General features: G+C 46.9%; 1 protein-coding gene across 1 annotated transcript in view; it reads right to left on the reverse strand.

The window, feature by feature from the left end:
- The window catches only part of LOC143301575 (inactive phospholipase C-like protein 1), a 222,128-nt gene that overhangs the window by 73,625 nt on the left and 122,979 nt on the right, over positions 1 to 25,524 (reverse strand). The window contains exon 3 of the mRNA XM_076615957.1: positions 2,841 to 3,053. Within this exon, the coding sequence (XP_076472072.1) occupies positions 2,841 to 3,053 (213 nt within the window). The remainder of the gene's footprint in view (positions 1 to 2,840; positions 3,054 to 25,524) is intronic.

Genomic DNA, 25,524 nt, shown 5'->3' on the forward strand with positions numbered 1-25,524 from the left:
GTTGTTTTTTTTACAATTCTCTTTCTCTCTGGTGGCTTGCTGAGCCCTTCATTCGTTCGTTCGTTAACCTGTCCAAGATCGTGATCTATTTCCATCAAGAGTGTGTAACTGATCTATCTGATCGTGTGATCTATTTCCATCCAGTGTGTGTAACTGATCTATCTCAGCTCCATCTGTTCCCTTCATCCCCCTTCACGCTTCGCTGTCTCTCTCCTCTCTGCACTTCCATCTCATTCGGTCGCTGGCCACTGCTGTAAAAATACATGGATAGCGCATGCCTTCTTTGAGCTCCTTTGCTAACCGAAGCCAGCGGAAGTGTTCAATCAGCCATTTTGCTCCTCGTGTCAGTATAGTGCGAAGCGGTGACTTCATACGTGTAGCCGAGCGCTCAGCTGGCTTCACAGCAAGCTTTCACTTGCTTGCGGCGTTAGTTGAGCTGACACTTCTGTGTGTGACTCCACTGCAAGTTTGCGCCATGTGTCACTGCACTGTTTTCTTGTAATAACTTTGGTAGATAAACCATTGGCAGATTTCAATCAAGACACAACATTTGGCATGTTGCGGGGGCAAGCATAACACAATTTCATGGAAGATACACGGTTACAGTTCTGAAACTACCACCAGTTAGCAGACGACTTGTCAACTGACTGACGGCCCGATATAAGAAACAATATGGCGTCAGCTGGCTTCAGCTTTCTGGGCCAATGAGCTATCCATGTATTTTTTAGATCAATGGTCGCTGGCCAGCACACCAGTTCTCCGCCCTTCTCTTGGCTTATGTCCCCTCTTTGTGTTTTGTCTTCTCCCACTCTCTCTCTCGAAATATCCTCTCTTGCTTGTCTTATTTTCCCTTCTTGTGCTGTCTCCATTTCTTCCTCTGCCTCTCTCTTCCACGTAGTGAATGCAAGCTAATGTGTGTGTGCGTGCGTGTGGATAAATCTGCTTGTGGGTGACTGCATGGATGGAGGAGGGGGGCCGGGTATGTGCATGTTTGTAATGTGCGTCTATGGGGCTGCAGATTGGTGCATGATCATCATTCAACGCTGTGTGGCTGTGGGTGTGCGCACACACACATATTAAAAGGGAGTTGAAGCCTAAGGAAATTCAACCAATCGCAAAGTACGTTACATTGAAGCCAAGGTCAAACTCTTGAGCCAAACCATTTCATGAGCCAGTCATCACATACATTAATAATGGAACATCGCCCATGCTCTCCCGTCATTTTGTCTCGAGCAGTCTCCATAATTGCTCTGACTCAGTCTCATGAGACACACTTCTACATTCTCTATGCCACTCTAAGCGAGTTACAAATGACAGTAAAATAATAACAAAAAAACAAACAACAAAAACAAAAAAACTAATGGGAAAAAAAACTAAAAAGATGTTTTGTTCAAAAACAAACAAGACAAACTAACATGAATACACACATACCCAGGACCCCAATTTTCAGCCTGGCATAGCAACCTATTTGTACCCCCACTGGTTTTAACCCATGGTCAAATCAGGCCAGCCCAGATAAACCCCGGGTTCTATGTACACCAGCCTGGAATGAATGACCCTAAAGGGTTAACTTCAACTGGTCAGAACCTACCCTAGTTGGATTCGACCCTCTTCCCCACTGTAATGCGTACAGGAGTCATTCCAAGCTTGACTGAAATTACCCATGGGTGTAAATTACAGTCTAATAAAGTAGATCTCCCCCATGTTGGCTTCCGTTAAGTTACAATGGAGAGGAATAGGAAAGCAGGGGGTGGGGTGAAAGGAGGCCGCTGGGGGAGGATGGGGGTCAGTAAAGGCTGACCCAGACCCCCCCTGCCTTCCCCACCCCCACCACCACCTCAACCCCCCCATCCCAACTTTCTTTCTCAATAGCATGGTTAATGCCGCAGACAGTGAGTGAGTTCCGACTAGGTCGGGGACGATCTTGAAGAGACCCCAGGGGGTCATTACATATTAGCCCAGATTGACCCCAGGGTGAAATCTAGCAAGGGGGTTATGTTGAGGCTGTCATGGTGAGAAAGCCACTCCCTCTGAACCAGCCGCTGTGGCGAAGTGGTTAGCATCATGGACTGACCACTGGAAGGACGTGGGTTTGAGTCCCATCAGAGGTGGAATATGCGGATATTGATTCACTGACCTGGTGGCCACGTGAAAGGCTATGGGAACCTTAAAACCTAACAACCTTGTCAAATAGTCCCGAACATGAACGGACCACAGTGACAACATCACCATCCCCCCCCCCCCCCCCCCATCATTCATCATTGTCAAACACAGAAAACAAAATGATGTGATGACTGAAATGTACACACATGCGCACGCATGTGCACACACACTCACACGCACCCAGACACAGGCACACACACACACACACACACACACACACACACACAATCACAGAGTTGTTTCACTCTATCCTAAAATGTAACATTACCTTACCCAAATGTTTTTCTTGTTACATGATAACTGATGTGAGCATGGTGATCTGGGAAGGGTGTGTCACTGATTCGTTTTTTCTCTTCTATATTTGCTGGTGGGCATTTTGAGTGAGACGACAGAGAAGTAGTGTAAGAACTGGGGGTTCTGGACCACTTTGAGCTTTGACTAAAAATTGCCCTTGGCCAAAAATTTTGACCCGAGACAATTTTGGGTCAAAGCTCAAGGCGGTCCAGAACCCTCAGTCCTTATACTACTAAAGAATTTTCTGTTTTGTTTGAAGCAGATGATAAAGTATTCTAAATTAAATTGAACTGAACTGAATTACAAACTGTGGGGCACACACCTCCCAAAGAAAACAACAGTGAACACAAACAAACACACGCTGACAAAGGGAAGCCACTCACTCTGCTTCATGTTAGCGTTGACCAGGCAGGTGAGGCCCGTGACCCAGATGTTGGCCTCATCCGGGGTGTTGGCGATGAGGTCCAGGCTCTCAAAGTCGTCGCCGAAGATGATGGAGAAGGCGCACTCATTGGGGTACATGCCCGCTATCTCCTTGTTCCGCAGGGCGTCCGTCGTCTTCCCCTGTCGGACCTCCTTGATGGACGACACAGCAACTGGAGGGACAAGACATAGGAGTGAGTTTAGGCATGGTGATAACATGGTGACTGGAGGGACAAGACAGCACAGCTACTGTTAGAGTTTAGGCATGGTGATAACATGGTGACTGGAGGGACAAGACAGCACAGCTAGTTAGAGTTTAGGCATGGTGATAACACGGTGACTGGAGGGACAAGATAGACAGCTACTGTTAGAGTTTAGGCATGGTGATGACACGGTGACTGGAGGGACAAGACAGCACAGCTACTGTTAGAGTTTAGGCATGGTGATGACACGGTGACTGGAGGGACAAGACAGCACAGCTACTGTTAGAGTTTAGGCATGGTGATAACACGGTGACTGGAGGGACAAGACAGCACAGCTACTGTTAGAGTTTAGGCATGGTGATGACACGGTGACTGGAGGGGCAAGACAGCACAGCTACTGTTAGAGTTTAGGCATGGTGATGACACGGTGACTGGAGGGACAAGACAGCACAGCTACTGTTAGAGTTTAGGCATGGTGATGACACGGTGACTGGAGGGACAAGACAGCACAGCTACTGTTAGAGTTTAGGCATGGTGATGACACGGTGACTGGAGGGGCAAGATAGACAGGACAGCCACTGTTAGAGTTTAGGCATGGTGATGACACGGTGACTGGAGGGACAAGACAGCATAGCTACTGTTAGAGTTTAGGCATGGTGATGACACGGTGACTGGAGGGACAAGACAGCATAGCTACTGTTAGAGTTTAGGCATGGTGATAACACGGTGACTGGAGGGACAAGACAGCACAGCTACTGTTAGAGTTTAGGCATGGTGATGACACGGTGACTGGAGGGACAAGATAGACAGCACAGCTACTGTTAGAGTTTAGGCATGGTGATGACATGGTGACTGGAGGGACAATATAGACAGCACAGCTACTGTTAGAATTTAGGCATGGTGATAACATGGTGACTGGAGGGACAAGAGGGAGAGCACAGCCACTGTTAGAGTTTAGGCATGGTGATAACATGGTGACTGGAGGGACATGATAGACAGCACAGCCACTGTTAGAGTTTAGGCATGGTGATAACATGGTGACTGGAGGGACAAGACAGACAGTACAGCCACTGTTAGAGTTTAGGCATGGTGATAACATGGTGACTGGAGGGACAAGACAGACAGTACAGCCACTGTTAGAGTTTAGGCATGGTGATAACATGGTGACTGGAGGGACAAGACAGCACAGCTACTGTTAGAGTTTAGGCATGGTGATAACACGGTGACGACTGGAGGGACAAGACAGCACAGCTACTGTTAGAGTTTAGGCATGGTGATAACATGGTGACTGGAGGGACAAGACAGCACAGCCACTGTTAGAGTTTAGGCATGGTGATAACATGGTGACTGGAGGGACAAGACAGCACAGCCACTGTTAGAGTTTAGGCATGGTGATAACATGGTGACTGGAGGGACAAGACAGACAGCACAGCCACTGTTAGAGTTTAGGCATGGTGATAACCCGGTGACGACTGGAGGGACAAGACAGCACAGCTACTGTTAGAGTTTAGGCTTGGTGATGACACGGTGACTGGAGGGACAAGGCAGCACAGCTACTGTTGAGTTTAGGCATGGTGATGACATGGTGACTGGAGGGACAAGATAGACAGCTACTGTTAGAGTTTAGGCATGGTGATAACATGGTGACTGGAGGGACAAGATAGACAGCTACTGTTAGAGTTTAGGCATGGTGATAACACGGTGACTAGAGGAACAAGATAGATAGCACAGCCACTGTTAGAGTTTAGGCATGGTGATGACACGGTGACTGGAGGGACAAGACAGCACAGCTACTGTTAGAGTTTAGGCATGGTGATAACATGGTGACTGGAGGGACAAGACAGCACAGCTACTGTTAGAGTTTAGGCATGGTGATGACACGGTGACTGGAGGGACAAGACAGCACAGCCACTGTTAGAGTTTAGGCATGGTGATAACATGGTGACTGGAGGGACAAGACAGCACAGCTACTGTTAGAGTTTAGGCATGGTGATAACACGGTGACCGACTGGAGGGACAGGATAGACAGAACAGCCACTGTTAGAGTTTAGGCATGGTGATGACACGGTGACTGGAGGGACAAGACAGCACAGCCACTGTTAGAGTTCAGGCATGGTGATAACATGGTGACTGGAGGGACAAGCCAGCACAGCTACTGTTAGAGTTTAGGCATGGTGATAACACGGTGACTGGAGGGACAAGACAGCACAGCTACTGTTAGAGTTTAGGCATGGTGATGACATGGTGACTGGAGGGACAAGACAGCACAGCTACTGTTAGAGTTTAGGCATGGTGATGACATGGTGACTGGAGGGACAAACCAGCACAGCTACTGTTGAGTTTAGGCATGGTGATAACACGGTGACTGGAGGGGCAAGAGGGAGAACACAGCCACTGTTAGAGTTTAGGCATGGTGGGAAAACGGGTGGAGTCTGCTTTGTCTGTTTTGTCTCCGCTTCTATTTTGTCTGTTTTGTCTTTGTTTCGGTACAGTTCAGTTCAGTTTTAAAACCTTTTATTGTTGTTTTGTTAATAATAATAATAATGGTATTTATATAGTGCTTAATCTTGTGCAGAGACAAATCAAAGCGCTTTCGTGCCAATCATTCACACGCATGCACAACTCTAAAACTAGAGAAACTGAAGACAAGGAAGAGGCAGGGAAGGGAGGCTATTTTGGGAAGAGTTGGGCCAGACTTGAAAGAGCTGAGTGTGGAGACTTGACGAAGCGAAAGAGGAAGTTCATTCCAGTTGCAAAGTCCAGAGACAGAGAAAGAACGGTGGCCAGCAGTCGAGAGTTTGAATCTGGGTATGCGTAAACAGAGTGAATCTGAAGCTGATCGTAGGGAGCGAGATGGAGTGTAGAGGTGAAGGCAGCCACAGAGATAGGAAGGGGCTGATTTGTGAATACATTTATAACATACAGTGCTGATCTTGTACTTTATTCTGTGTGAGACAGGGAACCAGTGGAGATGTTGCAAAAGGAGTGATGTGCTCAGCTCTTTTCTTTCTGAGGACGAGTCGGGCAGCAGAGTTTTGTATGCGCTGAAGGGACTGAATGGATGAAGCAGGCAAACCAGACAGTAGTCAAGGCGAGAGAGAATGAGAGAAATGACAAGTCTAGATGTTGTGTCAATGGACAGATATTTCCGGATGGAACTGATGCGCCGCAATTGACAGTAGCAGGATTGACATGTCTGACTGATAAATTTTTGCATGGACAGTGTGTTGTCAAGGACAACGCCGAGGTTCCTGACTGAACTGGAAAGAGGGATGGATGTACTGCCAAGTTTTACTGTGTCAGTTGCCACCCCCTCCCCCCTCCCCATTGTTCAAAGGAGGGAATATCTGATGATGTTTGTTTTTTTTAAACAATTTTTTCTTTCATGTAAAGTGTCCTGAACTCTTTGATAAAGGTCTATATGTTCTTATTACTGTTTGAGCATGGCTATTCAGAAGAAGAGGGTGAGAAGAAGAAAAGTATCCCCTTTCCTCAAGTCAGTCGTTTCTCAATCACAAGTAATATTACTTTCTCCCTCTTCCACATACTGATGTCCTTTAAGCCATCAGTCACAGACTAGAGGCAAAAGGGTGACTATATAAATTACAGACACGGTGGACCCACCCCACCCCCTTCCCGACCTCCACCCACCCATTTCCCTCAGACAACACCAGACAGGAACCCCGCCCCCGTCCCCGCCCCCCAACCGCCTCTCCCGTGACAGGAAAGACAGATCAACACAGGTCCCATCCATTCTGCATCTCCGCAAAATGGTCAATGGTCATAGCACTCCAGAGTGGTGTCCCCCCCCTCCCCCCCACCCCGCCGTTTCACGCCCCTTCCCTCCCCTTCCCTACAATCCCACCCTCCCTCCCCTCCCTGCTGACAGTGATGAAGAGGTCAGCAACTGTCCACTGTTCATCTTCATCGACTGATCCGAGGACTGAGCGCTGACAGAGGGCGAGAAGAGGAACACATCACATATATATATATCACATCATATATATAGACAGATAGATAGATATAGATATAATTGTATATTTTCTATATTTCTTTTCTTATTTGAGGTATATATAATGGTGCTAAAGTTGAGAAGAAAAAAACACATAATGTGGGATGTACAAACAGTGTGGGAGAAAAAATTACAAGATGGTTGCAAAAGACAGACAGAGAGAGAAACAGAATGAGAGAGAGAGAGAGAGAGAGAGAGAGAGAGAGAGAGAGAGGGAGGGAGAGAGAGGGGCAGAGAGAGAGAGAGAGAGAGAGAGAGAGGGAGAGAGGGAGAAAGTGGCAGCGAGAGAGAGAGAGAGAGCGAGAGAGAGAGAGAGAGGGAACGAGAGAGAGAGGGGGGGAAGCAAGAGAGAGGGAGCGAGAAAGATAGGGAGCGAGAGAGAGAGAGAGAGAAAGAGAGAGACAGACAGACAGACAGAGAGAGAATGGGAAAGAGAGAGAGAGAGATGACTGTACAGAAACAAAACAAACAAAAAACAAACAACGAACGGAAAATACAAAAGAGGGGAAAAACAATGATGAAAAAACACAAGACGGTGCATAAAGAAAGAGAGAGAGGGGAAGGCAACAAAAACAAATGACAGCACACAAACAAACAAACTAACAAACAAAGACTAAAAACGGAAACAAAACCACCACTGGAAGAAAATGTGCAGATGATGAAGGAAAAAACAGTGCAGAGAAAGCTAAAAAAGATATACCGGTAATGTTTGAGAAAGACACAAGAAACAATATCAGGTGAGAAAAAAAAAGAAGAAAAAGAAAGAAAGAAAGAAAAGCTGCTGTGAAGATGAAAAAAAGAACCCAAACATGTGATATTATGCTCACAGACTGACCAAAAGTATAATGGTAAAGAGAGAGAGAGAGACAGAGAGAGAGAGAGACAGAGAGAGAGACAGAGAGAGAGAGAGAGTGAAAGAGAAGGGGGGAAATACGACGGTATAGACAGATAAAAAAAAAAAAAAATATATATATATATATATATATATATATAAACCAGCAGCAAAACACACGATGGCACTGGTAAAGAAAGACAAAAATAAATGGTGGTATACACAGACAAAGAAAAAGAAAGAGTCAACAGTTTAATACGTTTCAAAGAAAGTAGCAAGGACAAAAAAACCCAACCAACCAAACAAACAAACAAAAAGTTTAAGAGACAGAGACAAAAAAGAAAATGATAGTAGCATCACACACACACACACACACACACACACACACACACGCATACACACGCACACACACACACGCACGCACGCACACACACACACACACACACTGGTTTTCCAAAGTTCATCAAAACTGTGTGGATTTGCCTAAACAAAACAAAAAAAAACCCCACAAAACAGCATACAAAAAAAAAAATACAAAAAAAAAAAAACACCGCCAGAAAAATTAAAAAAAGAATAGCAACAGAAAGGTACACCCCTCCCCCCTCCCAGCTGCACCCCCTTCCCATCTCCTATCCCCACAAACCCCGCCCACCCCCTTCCCCAGCCCCAACCCTCCAAGGTCATCAAGAAAAGTGGCAAAGGGTAGCAGAAGAGCAATTTTTTTCCCCCAGAACATCCATCCATCCACCCATCGTCAACAGCAGCGACAGACCCCGACACACCAGTGTACACAATTTGATCTGTTTCCTGCCGCTCAGCACTGACCAGTGGTCACACTCCTCCAGGTCTCTGCTGTCACAGGCTGTCCGTCTGATGTACAGAGATGCCAACCCTTGTCAAGTGACTGTAGGAGCAATCAGGAAATCCGCTAGGAACATTCTGAATTTGGTAGGAACTCTCCAGCCGCTTGTTCCTTCCTTGCCCTCCATGGATTAATTTAATGAATCCACCAGGCACAGACGCTGTTTGACCGAGACGCGACTTAATCCAGCCACATTCTCTCTTGTTTGGGCAAATGGTTAAGCTGATTGGTCCACTCAGTGCTGTTTGAATGTAAACATGCACGTGATTAGCTGAGCATCATCAAGTGAGACCAAGGTTTGTAGCGACTGTCCTGGCCTCGTGATCGATAGGTCCAGAGATTCTACGTAATGTTACAACAGGAAAGCGTGTGACCATGCTACGTAATCGAAAATGAACTCGTCGAAACAATTTTGACGGAACAGCCTGCAACTGAGCGTAACAAAATACTGCGAAATCGTAACCGTTGGCATCTCTGGATGTATCCCAACCCTCAAGGTCTCTGCTGTATCACACCCGTCAAGGTGTGTGCATGTGTGTGAGTGCGTTGTGCGTGCGTGCATGTGTGTGTACGTATGTGTGTACTCTACATTTTATATCAAATTTTAATACTGCTAAACATGTAATATGTACGTCTTCTGTTTTAGTTTAGTACGATACTGATTAATGCCTGTTCTCTTGCTGTGCTTATCGCACACGCGTGGTTGTGATTATCAAATGTGATGCTAACAGCAAGTTAGCATTTGAGCTTCTTTTTTCTTTTCTTTTATGTATTCATGTTGATATTGAATGATTGTGAGACTGTGCTCTGCGGGTGTTTATGATTGTGAGGTTCCACAATTCAGCATGTGAGCATTTGATGTCTTTCATGTGTTCACACCACGCGTTGTTTTCAGGTCAGGTCAGGTCATTAGATCTGCTACTGGTAACCTGTAATCCAGTACAACCTGTTCAGGGTCGGGTTGCCGGCGACCTAAACCGGCACTCCCACCGCTCCCTTCCGGGACTGGTGAGGCGGGTGGCTAGACACCCTTATGGAGATCCATAAAAGGGCGTTGGCTCAGGAGAGCCACCGACGGCCATCTAGCTCCACTGTGCTGTGTGCATGCCACACGCAGTTGGCCCCCGGGGTGTGTCTACCCATGCATGCGAAGTCTGGATCCGGCAGAATCTGCGGAAGAAACCTATCGGTTCAACGGAGAGGAAGGCGGTTACAGCAACGCACTGTGGAGTGCAGAGAGCAAGATGAGACACCGAAAGGATATCTTGGTCATCCACTGCATCCGTGCTCATCCTCCAGTCGTCTCGACTTAGTCTTGCCACTGGAAATTGGTGGACCCGGACGAGAGAGTGAGGTTGACGTTGCGCAACTCCTCTTCACTTTAAACAAACTCATCGCGCAAGTCATCATCATCTGTTTGTGTAGCATACACATGTGAATTTCTCTTGCGGAGATAACAAAGTACTCTGTATCTGCTGTCACAGGGCTGTGGGTCTGCTGTATCGTCCCCATCAAGTCAGGATCTTCTCCACGGCATCTGACAGCTTCCAAATTGTTGGATGTCACAAGGACATGGTTTTAACGGACTCAGTACGGCCAGTCCTCTCTTCTCCTCTACACAGACCCCTCGGATGTTCAGTGGGTGTCTGAGTGACCCAACCTTTAGCTTCCGTCGTCAGTATTGTGGTATTCTTTGTCAACATTCACCTCTTCAGTATAAGAGCCTTCCGCTTGCAATATTTCGATGATGGTAATTGGGCTTAAACGCTGTTAACGTCGTCTCTTTCGCCGTTCGTATGGAGAGAGTTAACAGACGTGACCGAACAGAATTCCAAATGCTTTTCCAGACCGATCTGAAAATGTGGGACTCAGAATGAGCGGTGTGGGAGTAATGCCACTGAAATGGTGCCCATGATGGGGCAGCAGAAAAGAAGAAAAAGACAGAAAAAAAGCCAAGCTGAATTAAAAAAATCATCTGCAACACTTGCAATGGGACTATTAACGTTGATAACCTTAGACTAATTGGGAGTACTGGGTGCAAAAAATGACTATAATACGACTCATTAAAGTATTGACTAAAAGAACACTTGTCACAACACACGTATTGACTGTAAAGTATAATACGACAAATTGAAGTATTGACTAAAACATTAGACAGAGTGCTGACTGGAGGAGATAAAAGGTCAGCAGAAAATGCCAGTGGGACAGAAGGTGAACACAAACAATGGAACTCTCTTCCGTCTTTCCATCATCAATCTCTTCCTATTGACCGGGTCCTCCATTCTTCTTCCTTCCCAACAACCTGTGCCCCGGATGTTGCTGCCTGCTCGAGAGGGCAGGCAGCAGAGGGCACTGGGCAACACCCACATCACACATCCCAGCTGAGGTCAACACTTACCGACTAAGGTGGTGCATGCCTCCCATACAGACTCGGGAGGTCTCTGCCCCCCCATTCCGACAAAGGCAGTCTCCACCACCACCACCCCTTACACCTCCATGGGTCAAGGCAGTTTCAGAAGCCTCTCAAGGAGCAAGAATGTCAGCTATCTATCACATAATGAAAATTCCTTCACCTATGTCTTGTGGCTGTTTGGGGGGGACATTTGGAAATAGTCTACCAGCCAGTAAGCTAGTCAATGCTCTGCTGTTGAGAAAAAAAAAAAGGTGCTAGTGTAAGTGAAGGGTAAAGGAAAATACCTTTTATGTACCTGTATGCCAGCTGAATCGGTAACATAAACAGCATTGACCTGAAGTTGTGTTCCTTGAACATGGAGAGAGTTACCTCCCTTTACTGCTTGCTGCTGTTAAGCGTTTAAATGAATTTTTTTTTCAAAACCCACAGAGAGCAGCGTAGATTCTTCTTCTTCTTCTTCTGCGTTCGTGGGCGGCAACTCCCACGTTCACTTGTATGTACACGAGTGGGCTTTTACGTGTATGACCGTTTTCACCCCGCCATGTAGTCAGCCATACTCCACTTTCGGGGGTACAGCGTAGACTGATTAAAACAGTTCATTTCTAAATGCAAAACAACCGCTGTTGTATTTTCCGACTGTAGAGAAAAGTGGCAATGGTTATGCTGAAAGCCATAGTTAAAGACTCAATTAGTCCAGGGACAAAATGACCATGATGTACAGAGCAGCATGCAGTGACCAAGAATATCAAGACCACAGTTCATTTTATTCTGTTTGAAATGAGTCATCAATGCGGGTATAAACAACACTGTTCATTGTATGCAGTCTACTTGATGTAAAATATCTTGTCCAAACGTTTTATGCACACATATGCAAACCTGAGAGTCAATAAACTGAATTTTCAGCATGCATAAGTATTGCTGTGTGTAAAGTGAAGACGTGGATGGGTGGTGGGGGATGCATAAGTATACCTGTGTCTGAAGTGAAGGAGTGGGTGGGTGGGTGGGGGGATGCAATACTTGCAATTCATGTGCAACGTTTTAAAATCAATTTTGTTTCTGTTGTTCTGATTTTCTTTAAATGCTAATTCCAAAGACACAGAGCGTAAACCTGACAAGATGGCATCGAGACCCTTGGCCAAAGGAATGATTCAGCGCTTGTAGCTTTTAGAGGCGTTTGATTGGCTAAGAGCGGACCGGGAAAGACGGGTCGTCTTTTCACTGTTAGCCGCGCGAAATTTGGCCAAGCAGAGCACACCGATAGGCCTAGTTTGCATCAGTTTGACATGGCACAGTATATGACACCAAATCTCTTTTCTTTTTTTCTGTCTTGTATTCGTATTTCAAAAAATTGTTAACACAGTTTAACTTTTTTTTTTGTCAAAGACATCAAGGTGAAGGCACGATGCTACACACACAATGTCTGGCTCAACAGTGTCCCACAAACACTCACACTGCCCAGAGGTTAGCTGTTGGCACGTGCGTGGATGGGTGTGAAGTGGTCATCCACGTCTGAAGCAGATCTGATGAGATGACATCTCCTTTGTCACTTGACGGACACACTGCTGACAGGGGATTGTGAGGGTATCGAACCTTCTTCACACGATATCTTCTGACCTCCACGCATACTGTTGAACGTGTTATGTATGATAGTGCTGTTGGATTCTTTGCATGATAAATCATCTTCCTTATATATTTTTTTTTCTTCTTTTTCTTCTTCTTCTTCTTTTTAACAAGTGTTGACAGATAAATATGTAAGAGAGAGATAGAGAGAAGAGGGGGAGGGGGGAGACAATTTGACACTTGAGAGAGACAGAGAAACAGAGGGTGAGTTCGTGTGCGTGTGCGTGTGTGTGTGTGTGTGTGTGTGTGTGTGTGTGATATCACATCTTGGTGAAAAAAGAAAAAGTATAATCTCAGTCTTCTATCTCTCCTTCCTCGGCCCATATCTGGTTTAAAAAAATAAAAAAATAAAAATCTATCTCCTTCATTTTTCTACTAATGTCTGTCTGCTGCTGCTGACTTGACAATTATTGACTTTTTTTAAGGAGCAAGTTTGCTTCGTTCTTTCCAGCTCATCCTGTTGAGTGGGTAATGATCAATATTGAAAGCTGAAATAAAACTATCATCACCATTAGCTGTTCCCTTTAGGAAAAAAACCCCAAAAAAAACCCAAAAAAACCGTGTGTGTGCACGCGCGCATGAGTGTGGGCATGTTTGCATATGTGCGCATGCCAGGATCCAAGTGTGTGTGTGTGTGTGTGTGTGTGTGTGTGTGTGTGTGTGTGTGTGTGTGTGAACATGCATGCATGTGTGTGTGTGTGCGTGCACACGTGCGTGTGTGTGCATGAGTGTGGGCATGCTTGCACATGCGCACATCCCAGCATCCAAATGTGTGTGTGTTTGTGTGTGTGCGTGTGTGTGTGTGCGTGCGCGCGCGCGCTCACGAACTCTCTCGTATATTCTGTATTCTGTATGTACAATGTATGGACATGCAGGTGTATTTCTGCACATATAAGGAGGTAGTGTGTGTGTGTGTGTGTGTGTGTGTGTGTGTGTGTGTGTGTGTGTGTGTGTGTGTGCGTGCGTGCGTGCGTGCGCCGCACGCACGCGCACATGTGAGCGATCATGTCTTTGTGCATGGCTGCATGTTGTCATATGCATGCATGCATGGTGCCACTCCACAATAACCAATAACGGAACCACCCCATCTCCCCCTCCCCCACCCCCCTCCCCCCCCGCACCCCCCTTCCACCTCATTTCCTGATCAACAGCTCGTTTTCCTTTCTTTAAAACTGTATTAAAGTGAAAATATTCTAAAGACTCCCCCCCCACCTCCACCCCCACGCCCCGCCCCATAGCCTTTAACAGCAATCCGAGCAGCGAATTCACAAATACATCCACAGCGTCTAGGGCTCGGCACTGGAAAGACCGGACCCAGCCCCTCTCCGTCAAAAAACTCACTTAACCCAAATCAAGCATCCATTCACACGCCTCGATGGAGTTGAAAAAACCGGAGTAAAGCGCCTTTTGCCCAAGGACACAACGCCATGCCGAAACAAGGGCTTCGAACCCCGATCTGTGGTGAACACTGGGTCAGACGTAACAACACACGGCCGCTTCTGCCACGGCACCTCCTCACTCTGGTTCAATCTCGTCTCAAAACTCAATCGTTTCCCTCAGCAATAAGTTCAGTGGTGGCAGGTCCACTTCCTTTTTGCTTGACTATGTGTGCTGACATATGTATGTGTACATAACTTAATGCATGTATATGAATGTGTTGTGTATTTTTTTCTCTCAAGGCCTGACTAAGCGCGTTGGGTTACGCTGCTGGTCAGGCATCTGCTTGGCAGATGTGTAGCGTATATGGATTTGTCCGAACGCAGTGACGCCTCCTTGAGCTACTGATACTGATAGTTTAGTGTGTGTGTGTGTGTGTGTGTGTGTGTGTGTGTGTGTGTGTGTGTGTGTGCGCGCGCGTGTGCGTGTGTGTGCATGTGTGTGTGCGCGAGCACATGTCTGTTTATGTATGTTCGTGCGTGCCTATGTGTGCGTATGTGTTGAGGGTAGCTGTGAGGTACACATGTATGTTACAATGTATACATGCACAGAGAGAGAGAGAGAGAGAGAGAGAGAGTGTGTGTGTTTGTGTGTGTGCGTACGTGCGTGCGTGCGTGTGTGCGTATGCGTGCGTGTGTGTGTGCGCGCGTGTGTGTGTGTGCGTGTGTGTGTGTGTGTTTAGTCACATTTTGGATTGTGTGTATGTAACATTGATGTAATGTGTTATGTAAACAAAGATGTTTTTGTAAAACACCTAGAACAGATTTCTGGATAGTGTGCTATATAAGTATTCATTATCATTATCATCATCGTCATCATTATTATTATGATCATTATTATACCTCCTCCTCTTTCTTCAGAGGGGAGCAAAAAAAAAAACAAAAAAAAAATCAATAGTTCAGGCACAGAAACGCACACTGACATTTGGCGCTGTTTGGCAAATTCAATGTGGAAAATCTAATTTTGAAATTGGGTAATGGGGGTGTAGACCGGGCCGCCATGCTGCCGATGAAGGAGTCATTAGTGACAAATGGCAACATCGTGCTTGGGAGGAGAACTGGGCCATCTATAATGGTAAAGGTGTGTGTGTGTGTGTGTGTGTGTGTGTGTGTGTGTGTGTGTGTGTGTGTGTGTGTGTCTGAATGTGGTCTATGTGTTTGTGCGTGTGTGTGTAAGTCTATGTATGCGTGTGTGTGTGTATGTATGTATGTGTGTGTGTGTGTGTGTGTGTGTGTGTGTGTGTGTGTGTGTGAGGGGGACTGTGCAAGAATTCTCAAATGACTGCGCAACAGAGTATGCAGTGCAAAGAAACCAACATAGGAATATTCCAGTGAGTAACACTGAAATGGGGAGAAAAAAAACCAAACCAACAACCCCCCCCCCCCCAACACAATAATGATAAATAAATTAATTAAATAAAAAATACAGGAAAATGACAAATTACAAGATCTGCAACAACAGTCTACTATTCTACTCCTGTGTCAGATGTCAATAACAAGAACTTGGGGGGGGGGGGGGGGGGGGGGGGGGGGGGGCGGGGAACAAAACACAAAAAAACCAACCCTGGTGAGATTCTCAGCAAACAGTTATGCAGTGTGCTGAAAAGGAATGTGCTGCAGATGGTGAACACACACACACACACACACACACACACACACAGAGAGAGAGAGAGAGAGAGAGACCACGGACCTCATACATACCACTGATTCCTTAACACACCACACACTTCAGATGTACTCAGGCTGACCTACATTTAAAGACACACAGACACACACACACACACACACACACACGCACGCACACACACACACACACACACACACACACGGGGGAAAAAAAAAAAAAGAGTGGCAAGTGTTTAAGATGAACACCGCACAGCATGGGCTAGCCCTGTCCTAATTGAAATGGGAACTGTTTACTTTTCAAACAGCTTACAAAGCTAAGTGTGGCATCATGACAGGTACCGTGGGCACAAGTGTGTGATGATGGGGAGGGGAGAGAAGGGGGTGGGGGAGGGTGGGGCAAGGCTGTGTGTGGGGGGGGGGGGGGGGGGGGGGGGGGGGAGGGGATGGCATATGGACGGTGCGGTGCAGAGAGCTAATGTTACTGGAACACAAACTGAACAAACAAGCAGGCAGGTGCTTTGTGAGGATGAGAAGAAGAAGAAGACGAAGAAGAAGAAGAAACTGGAACAGAAGAAGAAAGAGACGAAGAAGAAGACCACCATTTGGAAACAAAAAAATCCACAAAACAAGTAGAGCAGGTGCTTTATGAGCCGTATGAAGGGAGCCTTTCATCAAATTTGCCTTTCAAATGGTGGTTATATCATGTTCCGTTCTGAGTGGGAGCTACCAGGAATGCTGCAGCCACTGTGCCGAAGATAATCAGATCGAGGTATTCCTCATTATCCCCACTCTTTTACATTTCATGACATACCATGCACAGTTCATGTGCCATTTTGACGAGTTTGTGTACGTTTCTGGAGATTTTTTTTTTCCCCTGAAGGGTTGGGTTATAAGAACAGGAGAGACTTTTATCATAGAAGTCCAGATTTTGGTCTCAGATGCTCTCGCTCGCTCTCTCTAGCTCTCCCCCCCCCCCTCCCCCTGCCTCTCTGTACCTCTCTCTATTTCCATCTCATTACCTCACTCTATCTCCCCTGCCCCCCTCTCTCTCCCCTTCCTCTCTATCTCCCCGTCTATCTCTCTCTCTCACTCTATCCCCTGCCTCTCTCTCTCCTTCTCTCATCCTCTCTTCTATGCCTCCCTCCCTCTCTCTCCCTCCTCTGCCCCTCCCCCTATCTCTCTACCTCTCTCCTCCTCTCTCTCCCCCCTCTCTCTTTCTCTCCTCTCACTCACTCTCCCTCTCCCCCCCCCCCCCCGCCCCCCGCCCCCCTCCTCTTCCCTCTCTCTGTCTGTTTCTGAACTCCGTCTCCACCAGGGGCGGTATGATAAGGACAGGACAGCACCGCGTTTCTGGGATGCTGCTCCTAATGTTCGCTCCACTCCATCCATGTACAAGCTGGCTTTTACCTGTAAGACCGCCTTTACCACCCCCCCCCCCCCCCCCCCCCCCCCCCCCCACCGTTTAGCAACCTAATTCCGCCAGAACACTGACTGGTGACATCAAATACAAGAACGTTAAAACAAACAAAGTGTACTTGATCTTCTGATAGTGTACACACACACGAAGGGGGCTTCAGGAGCTGGCAGGTCCCCCCCCCCCGCCCCCCCCCCCCCCCACATCTGCCGACCTGGGAGATCGGGAAAGCCTCCACCCTTAACCCGCCAGGCTCTACGAATGGCAGTCTGCTGCTCTTCCCTTGGAGCAACTATTGTACCTGACGACCTAGGCACGACTTGACCGGCTTCTTAGAGAAAGAGCGGTGGAGAGAGAGAGAGTGGAGAGAGAAAGGGGGGAGAGAGAGAGAGAGAGAGTGGAGAGAGAGAGGGAGAGACAGTGGAGAGAGAGAGACAGAGAGAGAGACAGAGACAAAGATACAGAGAGAGACAGAGACAGAGAGAGAGAGACAGAGAGAGGAGAGAATTAGGAGGGATGAGAGAGGCAGACAGACACACAGACGGACACCACATTCACGCACATCAGATGAGTGGTCTGTGTGGAGGTGGAGACCAACAGATTTACACTGTCTGAATACTAAACCAGTACCCCAGCTTTCACGTCACATCAAGCCCCGCTCCTCAAGACCAGAAATGAAGAAGGTGTGTGTTCGTCTTTTCCCGGTAAGATGATAAAACTCAGGGCCTGCCTTATAAAAATAAAAACAAAACAAACAACCACCCTAATCCCAAAGGAGCGCTGGCCCTGGCCCCCCCCACAAAAAAAAACTGATCCCCACCCAAACCAAATTTGTTAGGGATTTTTCTCTCTTTTTTTTTCTTTTTTTTCTTTTTTTTTTTTTTTTATACAACAGCTTCCAGACTGGTCAAGGAGAACAGAAATGAGTGGCGACGCGCTGCACTGCAGCAGCAAAACAGGCTCTCCTAGTGGACAAGTGGTCTGAATTCCACACGGTTAAAATGGGCCGTCATCAGAACGCCAGCCAGCCAACCCAAGACTCTCAGCCTGGAAGAAACAGACCGGGCACAGACCTTGATGGACTGAGGGACTGCCCGGGAAAGATCTGTGTGTGTGCGTGTGTGTGTGTGTGTGTGTGTGTGTGTGAGAGAGAGAGAGAGAGAGAGAGAGAGAGAGAGAAAGAGAGTGGTGTGAGGTGGTGTGTTTTTGTGTCTGTAAGTGTGTGTGTGTGTGTCTGTGTGTGAGAGAGAGAGGGAGAGAGAGAGAGAGAGAGAGAGAGAGAAAGAGAGTGGGGTGAGGTGGTGTGTGTATGTATCTGTAATAGTGTGTGTGTGTGTGTGTGTGTGTGTGTGTGTGTGTGTGTGTGTGTGTGTGTGAATCTGTCTGTTTGTATGAGTGAGTGTGTAAGTGTGTATGTGGAAGGGGGTAGAGAGGGGGAGAGAGGGGGGGGGGTAAAGAGGGGAGCGACAGGAGACCAAATACTTATTACATGGCCTTAAACAAAATGATGGAGAGAATTGTGGTACTGACATTGGCCAAAGACAAGAACTCAGAATGAATGATAGCCTGCCTGCCTGCCTGCCTGCCTCTATGTGTGTGTGTGTGTGTGTGTGTGTGTGTGTGTGTGTGTGTGTGTGTGTGTGTGTGTGTGCGCGCTCGTTAATGCCAGCGCATGAATACGTGTGCGACCTCCGTGTGATGCATAATGTGGCGGGGGGGAAGGGTGGGGGTGGGGGCTTTTCTCCTTTCAGCCACCCCCCTTCTCACACCATCCATACCCTTCCCCCTCCTCTCTCCCCCCTCATCCCCATCACCGTCCTCCCTCACCACCCTCCCTCCCCCTCCTCCCCCCCCAATCCTGCTTCAAATCTGACACCAGATCCATCCATGCGCACTCACACACACGCACGCACACATACACACACACACGCGCGCGTGCACACACACACACACGCACACACACACACACACACACGCAGGCACACACACAAACATATGCATGCATCCACTCGTGTTCGCACACACAAACACACACTCATGCATATGCACACACCCATTCACACACACACACACACGATCGCATATGCCTTGCACCCACAGCCAAACAAACACACACACACACCAAGATGGAAATCAATGTTCCACCCCTCAAAGCCGGCCCCCTCCGCCCCCACCCAACCTCCCCCCACCACCACCCCCACCCCCGTCCTTCCCCCCAATCACCAGCGGCCAGAAAGCGCGGCACTTCAGGATGTCCTTATGCAAACGAAGGTGATCAATTGGATTCCCATGTCTCTGCATACCACGTCACGACCCCCACCCACACACCCCTAACCCAACCCACCCTTACACACACACACACACACACACACAAGGGACAGACACGTACAGTAAAAAGATGTCGGTAGGGTTCGGTGGGAGGGGGGGGGGAGGGAGGGGTTTGAGGGGGGGGGGGGGGGCGGGTATTGGAGGAACAGCTGCTGCTGCCACACCCCCCTCCCTCCCTCCTGCCAAACTCCTTTGTCCTTCCAGACCCAAGACATTAACAGTATAGAGGACAAGAGAAGAAGAAGAAGAAGAAGAAGAAAGAGAAGGAGAAGAAGAAGAAAGGGAAATGTCAAATGAGACACGGGGAATCAGAAGAAGAAAAAAGGAGGAGGAAGAGGAGGAGGAAAAACAACAACAGAGGAAGAAAGGAAAACGAAGCGGAGGAAGAGAGAAGAAGGAGGAGGAGGAGGAGGAGAAGAAGAAGAAGAAGATCAAGAACAAGAAGAAGAAGATGAAGAAGTAGAAGAAGAAGAGGAAGAAGAAGGTGGAGGAGGGAATGGAGGAGGAGGAGAAGAAGAAGGAGGAGGAGGAGGAAGAGAAGGAGGAGGAGAAGAAAAAGAAACTGGAATAGAAGGAGGAGGAGGAGAAGGAGAAGAAGAAGGAGGAGGAGAAGAAGCAGAAGGAGAAGGAGGAGGAGGAGAAGGAGAAGAAGAAGGAAGAGGAGAAGAAGAAGGAGGAGGAGGAGGAGAAGAAGAAGGAGGAATGAGGAGGAGGAGGAGGAAAAAGAGAAGGGGGGGATGAGAAGGAGGAGAAGAAGGACAAGAAGAAGAAGAAGGAAGATGAGAAGAAGAAGAACAACAACAACAACAATAACAACAACAAGACGAAGGCTCAGCAATCCCGGAAAAAAAAAAAAACAAAAAAAAAAAACGATCTTGAAGGAGAAAACGACCTCATCTCCTGCAGTGACGGCAACAGCCATTCTTCACAGCCAGCTACCAGTCGCTTCAGTCTTCAGTCGTTCCTCGGCTCCGCCAGCCACACCCGGGGTTGGAACGTCCAACAGCACTGGGACCGGCAAAATGGCTGGAACCGCTTCCCCCTCAAACCCCCTCCCTCCCCAAAACAACATTCACCCCCCCCCACCCTCCCCTGTTACCATCATTATGTGTCTGTTCGTGCACTTTTTTTCTTCTTCCTTTTGACTCACTTGTGTAAACAAAGTGAGTCTATGTTTTAAACCGGTGTTCGGTTGTCTGTGTGTGTGTGTGTGTGTGTGTCTGTGTGTCCGTGGTAAACTTTAACATTGACATTTTCTCTGCAAATACTTTGTCAGTTGACACCAAATTAGGCATAAAAACAGGAAAAATTCAGTTCTTTCCAGTCATCTTGTTTAAAACAATATTGCACCTCTGGGATGGGCACAACAACAAAAAAGAGAAAAAAAAGAAAGAAAAAAAAGAAGCCTAATTATATGCAAACTGCATTTACTGTTATATTTATATTTTTTGTATTCTCTAAACTTGGCACTTTGATCTGATATTCTGACACAACAAGAGCAGTCATTATTATCATTTTTTGTTCAAACAGGAACTTCTTTTGCTAAGCATGGAAGTTTTATTTATTTTGCAAACGTTTTTGGTGCAGATAGTAAAAAAGGGAAATTACTCTGTAATTAATGCTAGGGGACTTAATTTGCTTTAAACTGATCTTTCTCATCTTAAACATTACATTTTGAAATTATACTCAATACATAAAAAGCTTGTGTGTTTTACTCTCTGTGTACAGGGCTTACAAATACAGAACACATTTTAACAATTAGATTTTTTTTTTTTTTTTTAAGTGTATCACAAGTGAGTCTTGAAGGCCTCCTCTCTTGTTTTGTTTTTTTAAATATGAAAATTTGACGGAATGTACAACGTGAGAGGTATGTCCCAGGTTTGTGTGCGTGCTTGGTTTCAAGTTTCAAGGAGGTGTGTGATGTGATAGCGAGCGGACTGATCAATAAATAATTATGTGCATGAATGTGACAGTACTCGTTCTCTGTGCCCAGTTGCAGAATGACGGAGCGGTCAGCGTCAGGGCAATGTCCCGAGATTTTTTGTGCATGAATGACTGAACGCGAGCATTATATCCCTCCCACACCCCTTTTTAAAAATTTTATTAAGGATCCACAGGACCAAAATGTGAGTTTTCTGGCCCGATATGACCACGTATGGTGGTCAGTTGGGGTATTAGCAACAACAGATAAAGATCAGATAAAAACATAGCTTTGGGCTGGGCTACTGGTAACAACAGAGAAAGATATGATAAAAATAGCTTTGGGCTGGGCTATAAGCAACAAAAGATAAGATAAAAACAGACCTTTGGACTGGGCAATCAGTAACAAAAGATAAAGATAAAAACATAGCTTTGGGCTGGACTATCTAAGCAACAAAAGATTAAGACAGATAAACACCGATCCTTTGGATGGGCTTTCATCAGCAGAAGACAAAGATAACATATAACAAGAGAGGCAAGGCCTTCAAGACTCACTTGTGATAAATTAAGTCCCCTAGCATTAATTACAGAGTAATTTCCCTTGTTTACTATCTGCACCAAAACGTTTGCAAAATAAATAAAAATTCCATGCTTAGCAAAAGAAGTTCCTGTTTGAACAAAAAATGATAATAATGACTCCTCTTGTTGTTGTGTCAGAATAAGAGGTCAAAGTGCCAAGTTTAGAGAATACAAAAAATATAAATATAACAGTAAATGCAGTTTGCATATAATTAGGCTTCTTTTTTTTTACTTTTTTGTGCCCATCCCAGAGGTGCAATATTGTTTTAAACAAGATGACTGGAAAGAACTGAATTTTTCTTATTTTTATGCCAAATTTGGTGTCAACTGACAACGTATTTGCAGAGAAAATGTCAATGTTAAAGTTTACCACGGACACACATACACAGACACATGGACACACACACACGCACACACAGAGACAACCGAACACCAGGTTAAAACATAGACTCACTTTGTTTACACAAGTGAGTCAAAAACAAATAGAAACAAAAAGAGACCATTGACTGGGCTCTCAGCAACAAAAGCTGATAAAAACATAGCTTTGAGCTGGGTTATTGGCAACAATAGATAAACGTAAGATAAAACATACCTTTGGGCTCGGTTATTAGCAACAAAAGATAAAGGTCAGGTAAAAAGACAGCTTACGTTTCACGGTACAGTCATGTTCACTACCGTGCCTGGCTGAAAAGGGTGGAGCTGTCCGGGTTGTCTCCTAAGGAAAATAACCGTTTCATTTTGATTCTAATTTCATGCAATATTGTTAATTTCATTAAAAATTCTAAGTACCCTCAAACAGACACAGGTGAACTGGTGGTCTTTATAGTTAACTTCAACATCTTTTTAAACCATGCCTTTCTTCGCAAGACAGACTGTGCATTAAATCTGAACACAACCAGCAGTTGAACCCCCTGTGCCATTCTCCTCCTCAAGACCGAGACTGCTGCGTACTTGACTCCTTCATAACCTACCACTCACAGATCTTTTACCTAAATAATTTGTTCATCTGTTTATTTTTACTGATGCGTTTATTCTTTACTTCCAAACTGCAGAAAGGGTGCCCTCACGAAGGTTAAAGATCCCATACGAGCAGCAATTTCAAATTCACCGTGTGCACGGCTCGGCACAGGAAAGTGAGATCCCGCTCCTCTCCCTCAGCTGATTTCAACCTTCCCCGGCCGAATTCTGGTATCGCGTTCGCACCTGGGGGGAGCGAGGAGAGGCAGAGGCAGAGCAGAGCATCTTTCTGAAGGACACACCACCACCACACCGACACGGGGCCTCTAATAACCCTGATCACTGGATCCAAAAGTTCCACGCCTAGCCCGAGTCTGCCGCGGGGGGCGTCCTAAATGATACTAAAGACCAGCACCCACATGCACACTTTCATCCGGACCCCAACCCCCTTCTCCTTTCACCCTCGACCACTGATCAAAAGACTTATCGATCTTCGCTCTTTAATATTCTCTCATCTATAATCGAATCTCTGCCTACCCCTGTTGAAAGGCTTTTCGCCCATCCTCCCCCCCCCCCCCCCCAACCCTGCCCGTGTCTCCTGCCTTCCCCATAACCCCTCGCCCTCCACACACAGACACAGGCACACACACCCCTTTCCCGATACGTCCAGGCAATCCATCAGCCTTCCGCTGTTCAAAAGGTCCCGGTGCCTTGCACTCGCTCTCCGCGGTAATCTCCCTTTCCTCAATCGTCACATCCACCCTCCCTTCCCTCCCTCCTCCTGTCTCCCATGTCTGTGTAGGGACCAGGAGGCACGGAGCCAGGTCTGATGCCGGCATATCTATGCATGAACATGGTGCGGACAACGTCCGGCTGTAGGGGAGGGGGGGGGGGGGGCGTGTAAGGGGGGGCAGGGGGGGGGGGGGGGCGGGTGGGTGGTTGTTGCGGCAAGTATTGTCACTCCTGAATGGATTGTCGCCGTTGACAATACGTGCAGCCCTCACTGCACGGCGACAATCCATGCAGGGGCGACAATGCATGCCGCAACAGAGGGAGAGGAGGGGGAAGTGACAGAGACAGAGAGAGAGAGAGAGTGGGAGAAAGAGACAGAGACAGTGAGAGGGTGAGAGAGAGGGGTGTTGGGGGTTAGAGAGAGAGAACGAGAGCGAGAAACAAAAAGGAGAGAAAAAGAAAGAGAAAGAGTGGGAGAGAGAGAGAGAGAGACAAGGACAGAGAGAGGGGTTTTGGGGGGTTAGAGAGAGAAAGAGAGAGAGAGAAACAAAATGCGATGAAAGAAAGAAATAAAGAGAGAGAGAGTGGGAGAGAGAGACAAAGACAGAGGGTGAGAAGGAGGGGTGTTGGGGGTTAGAGAGAGAGAGAGAGAGAGAGAGAGAGAGAGAGATCTAAAAAGATTCAAGATTCAAAAACTTTATTTTTCAAGGATAACGATTTTAGGCAGTGCCTAGTCTTCCAACCTGTCCTTGTGACAACAAAACAGTGAGAGAGAGAGACAGACAGACAGACAGACAGACAGACAGAGACAGACAGACAGAGAGAGAGGTGAAGGAAAGAAGGGCAGAGCCCGCCCAACAACAGAACTGTTTCAATTTCTGCGACAGGGCGGACCACATGTTGTTCCCGGCGTCAATTTCTTTTGATGTACGCGGACCACGTCACTGCAGCTGAACTGTGGTTAACTTTTCAGTTAAATGAAGTTGGTGCAGCTCTTGACTGTGTGTGTGGGTGTGTGGAGGGGTGGGTGGTGGATGGGTTGGGGGTAAGGGGATGGGGTAAGGGGGGTGGGGGCTCCTCTTCCACGTCGAGTTGGAAACAATAACTGCAGTCACCAGTGCTTCTCTGTCTCTGAGTCTGTCTGTCTGTCTGACTCTCTCTTTCTCTCTGTGGAAGCGCGTATCTCTCTCTGTCTGTCTGTCTGCCTCTCTCTCTCTCTCGTGTGTGTGTGTGTGTGTGTGTGTGTGTGTGTGTGCGTGTGTGTGTGTGTGTGTCCATCTTTTCCCCCCTTTTTTTTTCATCGCAAATTCTCTACTTGCTTTTACCCACTCCACTCCACCCCTCCCCCTCTCTCGCTCTCTCATTTTGAACAATCTGTTTCGGGATCTGTCTGGTATCTTCCTCTCTAAATCCCTTTTCTTAACATCCTCCAACGAAGTTTGTTTCTTTTTCGTTGGATTGTTTGCTTTTTTTGTTCAAATATCTCCAAACCTTTGTGAATACTTGCCCAGCCTTTTTCTGTTCCAAGAATTCCCCCCCCCCCCTACCCCCGCAGTCCTTTGTTAATGGTGTCCAGAAGCTCAACCCTCCCCTCTCTCTCTCTCCTCGCCTCTCTCTCTCAGCTCTCCCTCGCCTCTCTCTCTCTTTCACCCCACCAACTCTCTCTCTTCTCTCTCTCTTCTCTTACCCTCCAACTCTCTCTCTCCTCTT

Source organism: Babylonia areolata, chromosome 27, assembly GCF_041734735.1.
Source record: "Babylonia areolata isolate BAREFJ2019XMU chromosome 27, ASM4173473v1, whole genome shotgun sequence".
NCBI lineage: Eukaryota > Metazoa > Mollusca > Gastropoda > Neogastropoda > Buccinidae > Babylonia > Babylonia areolata.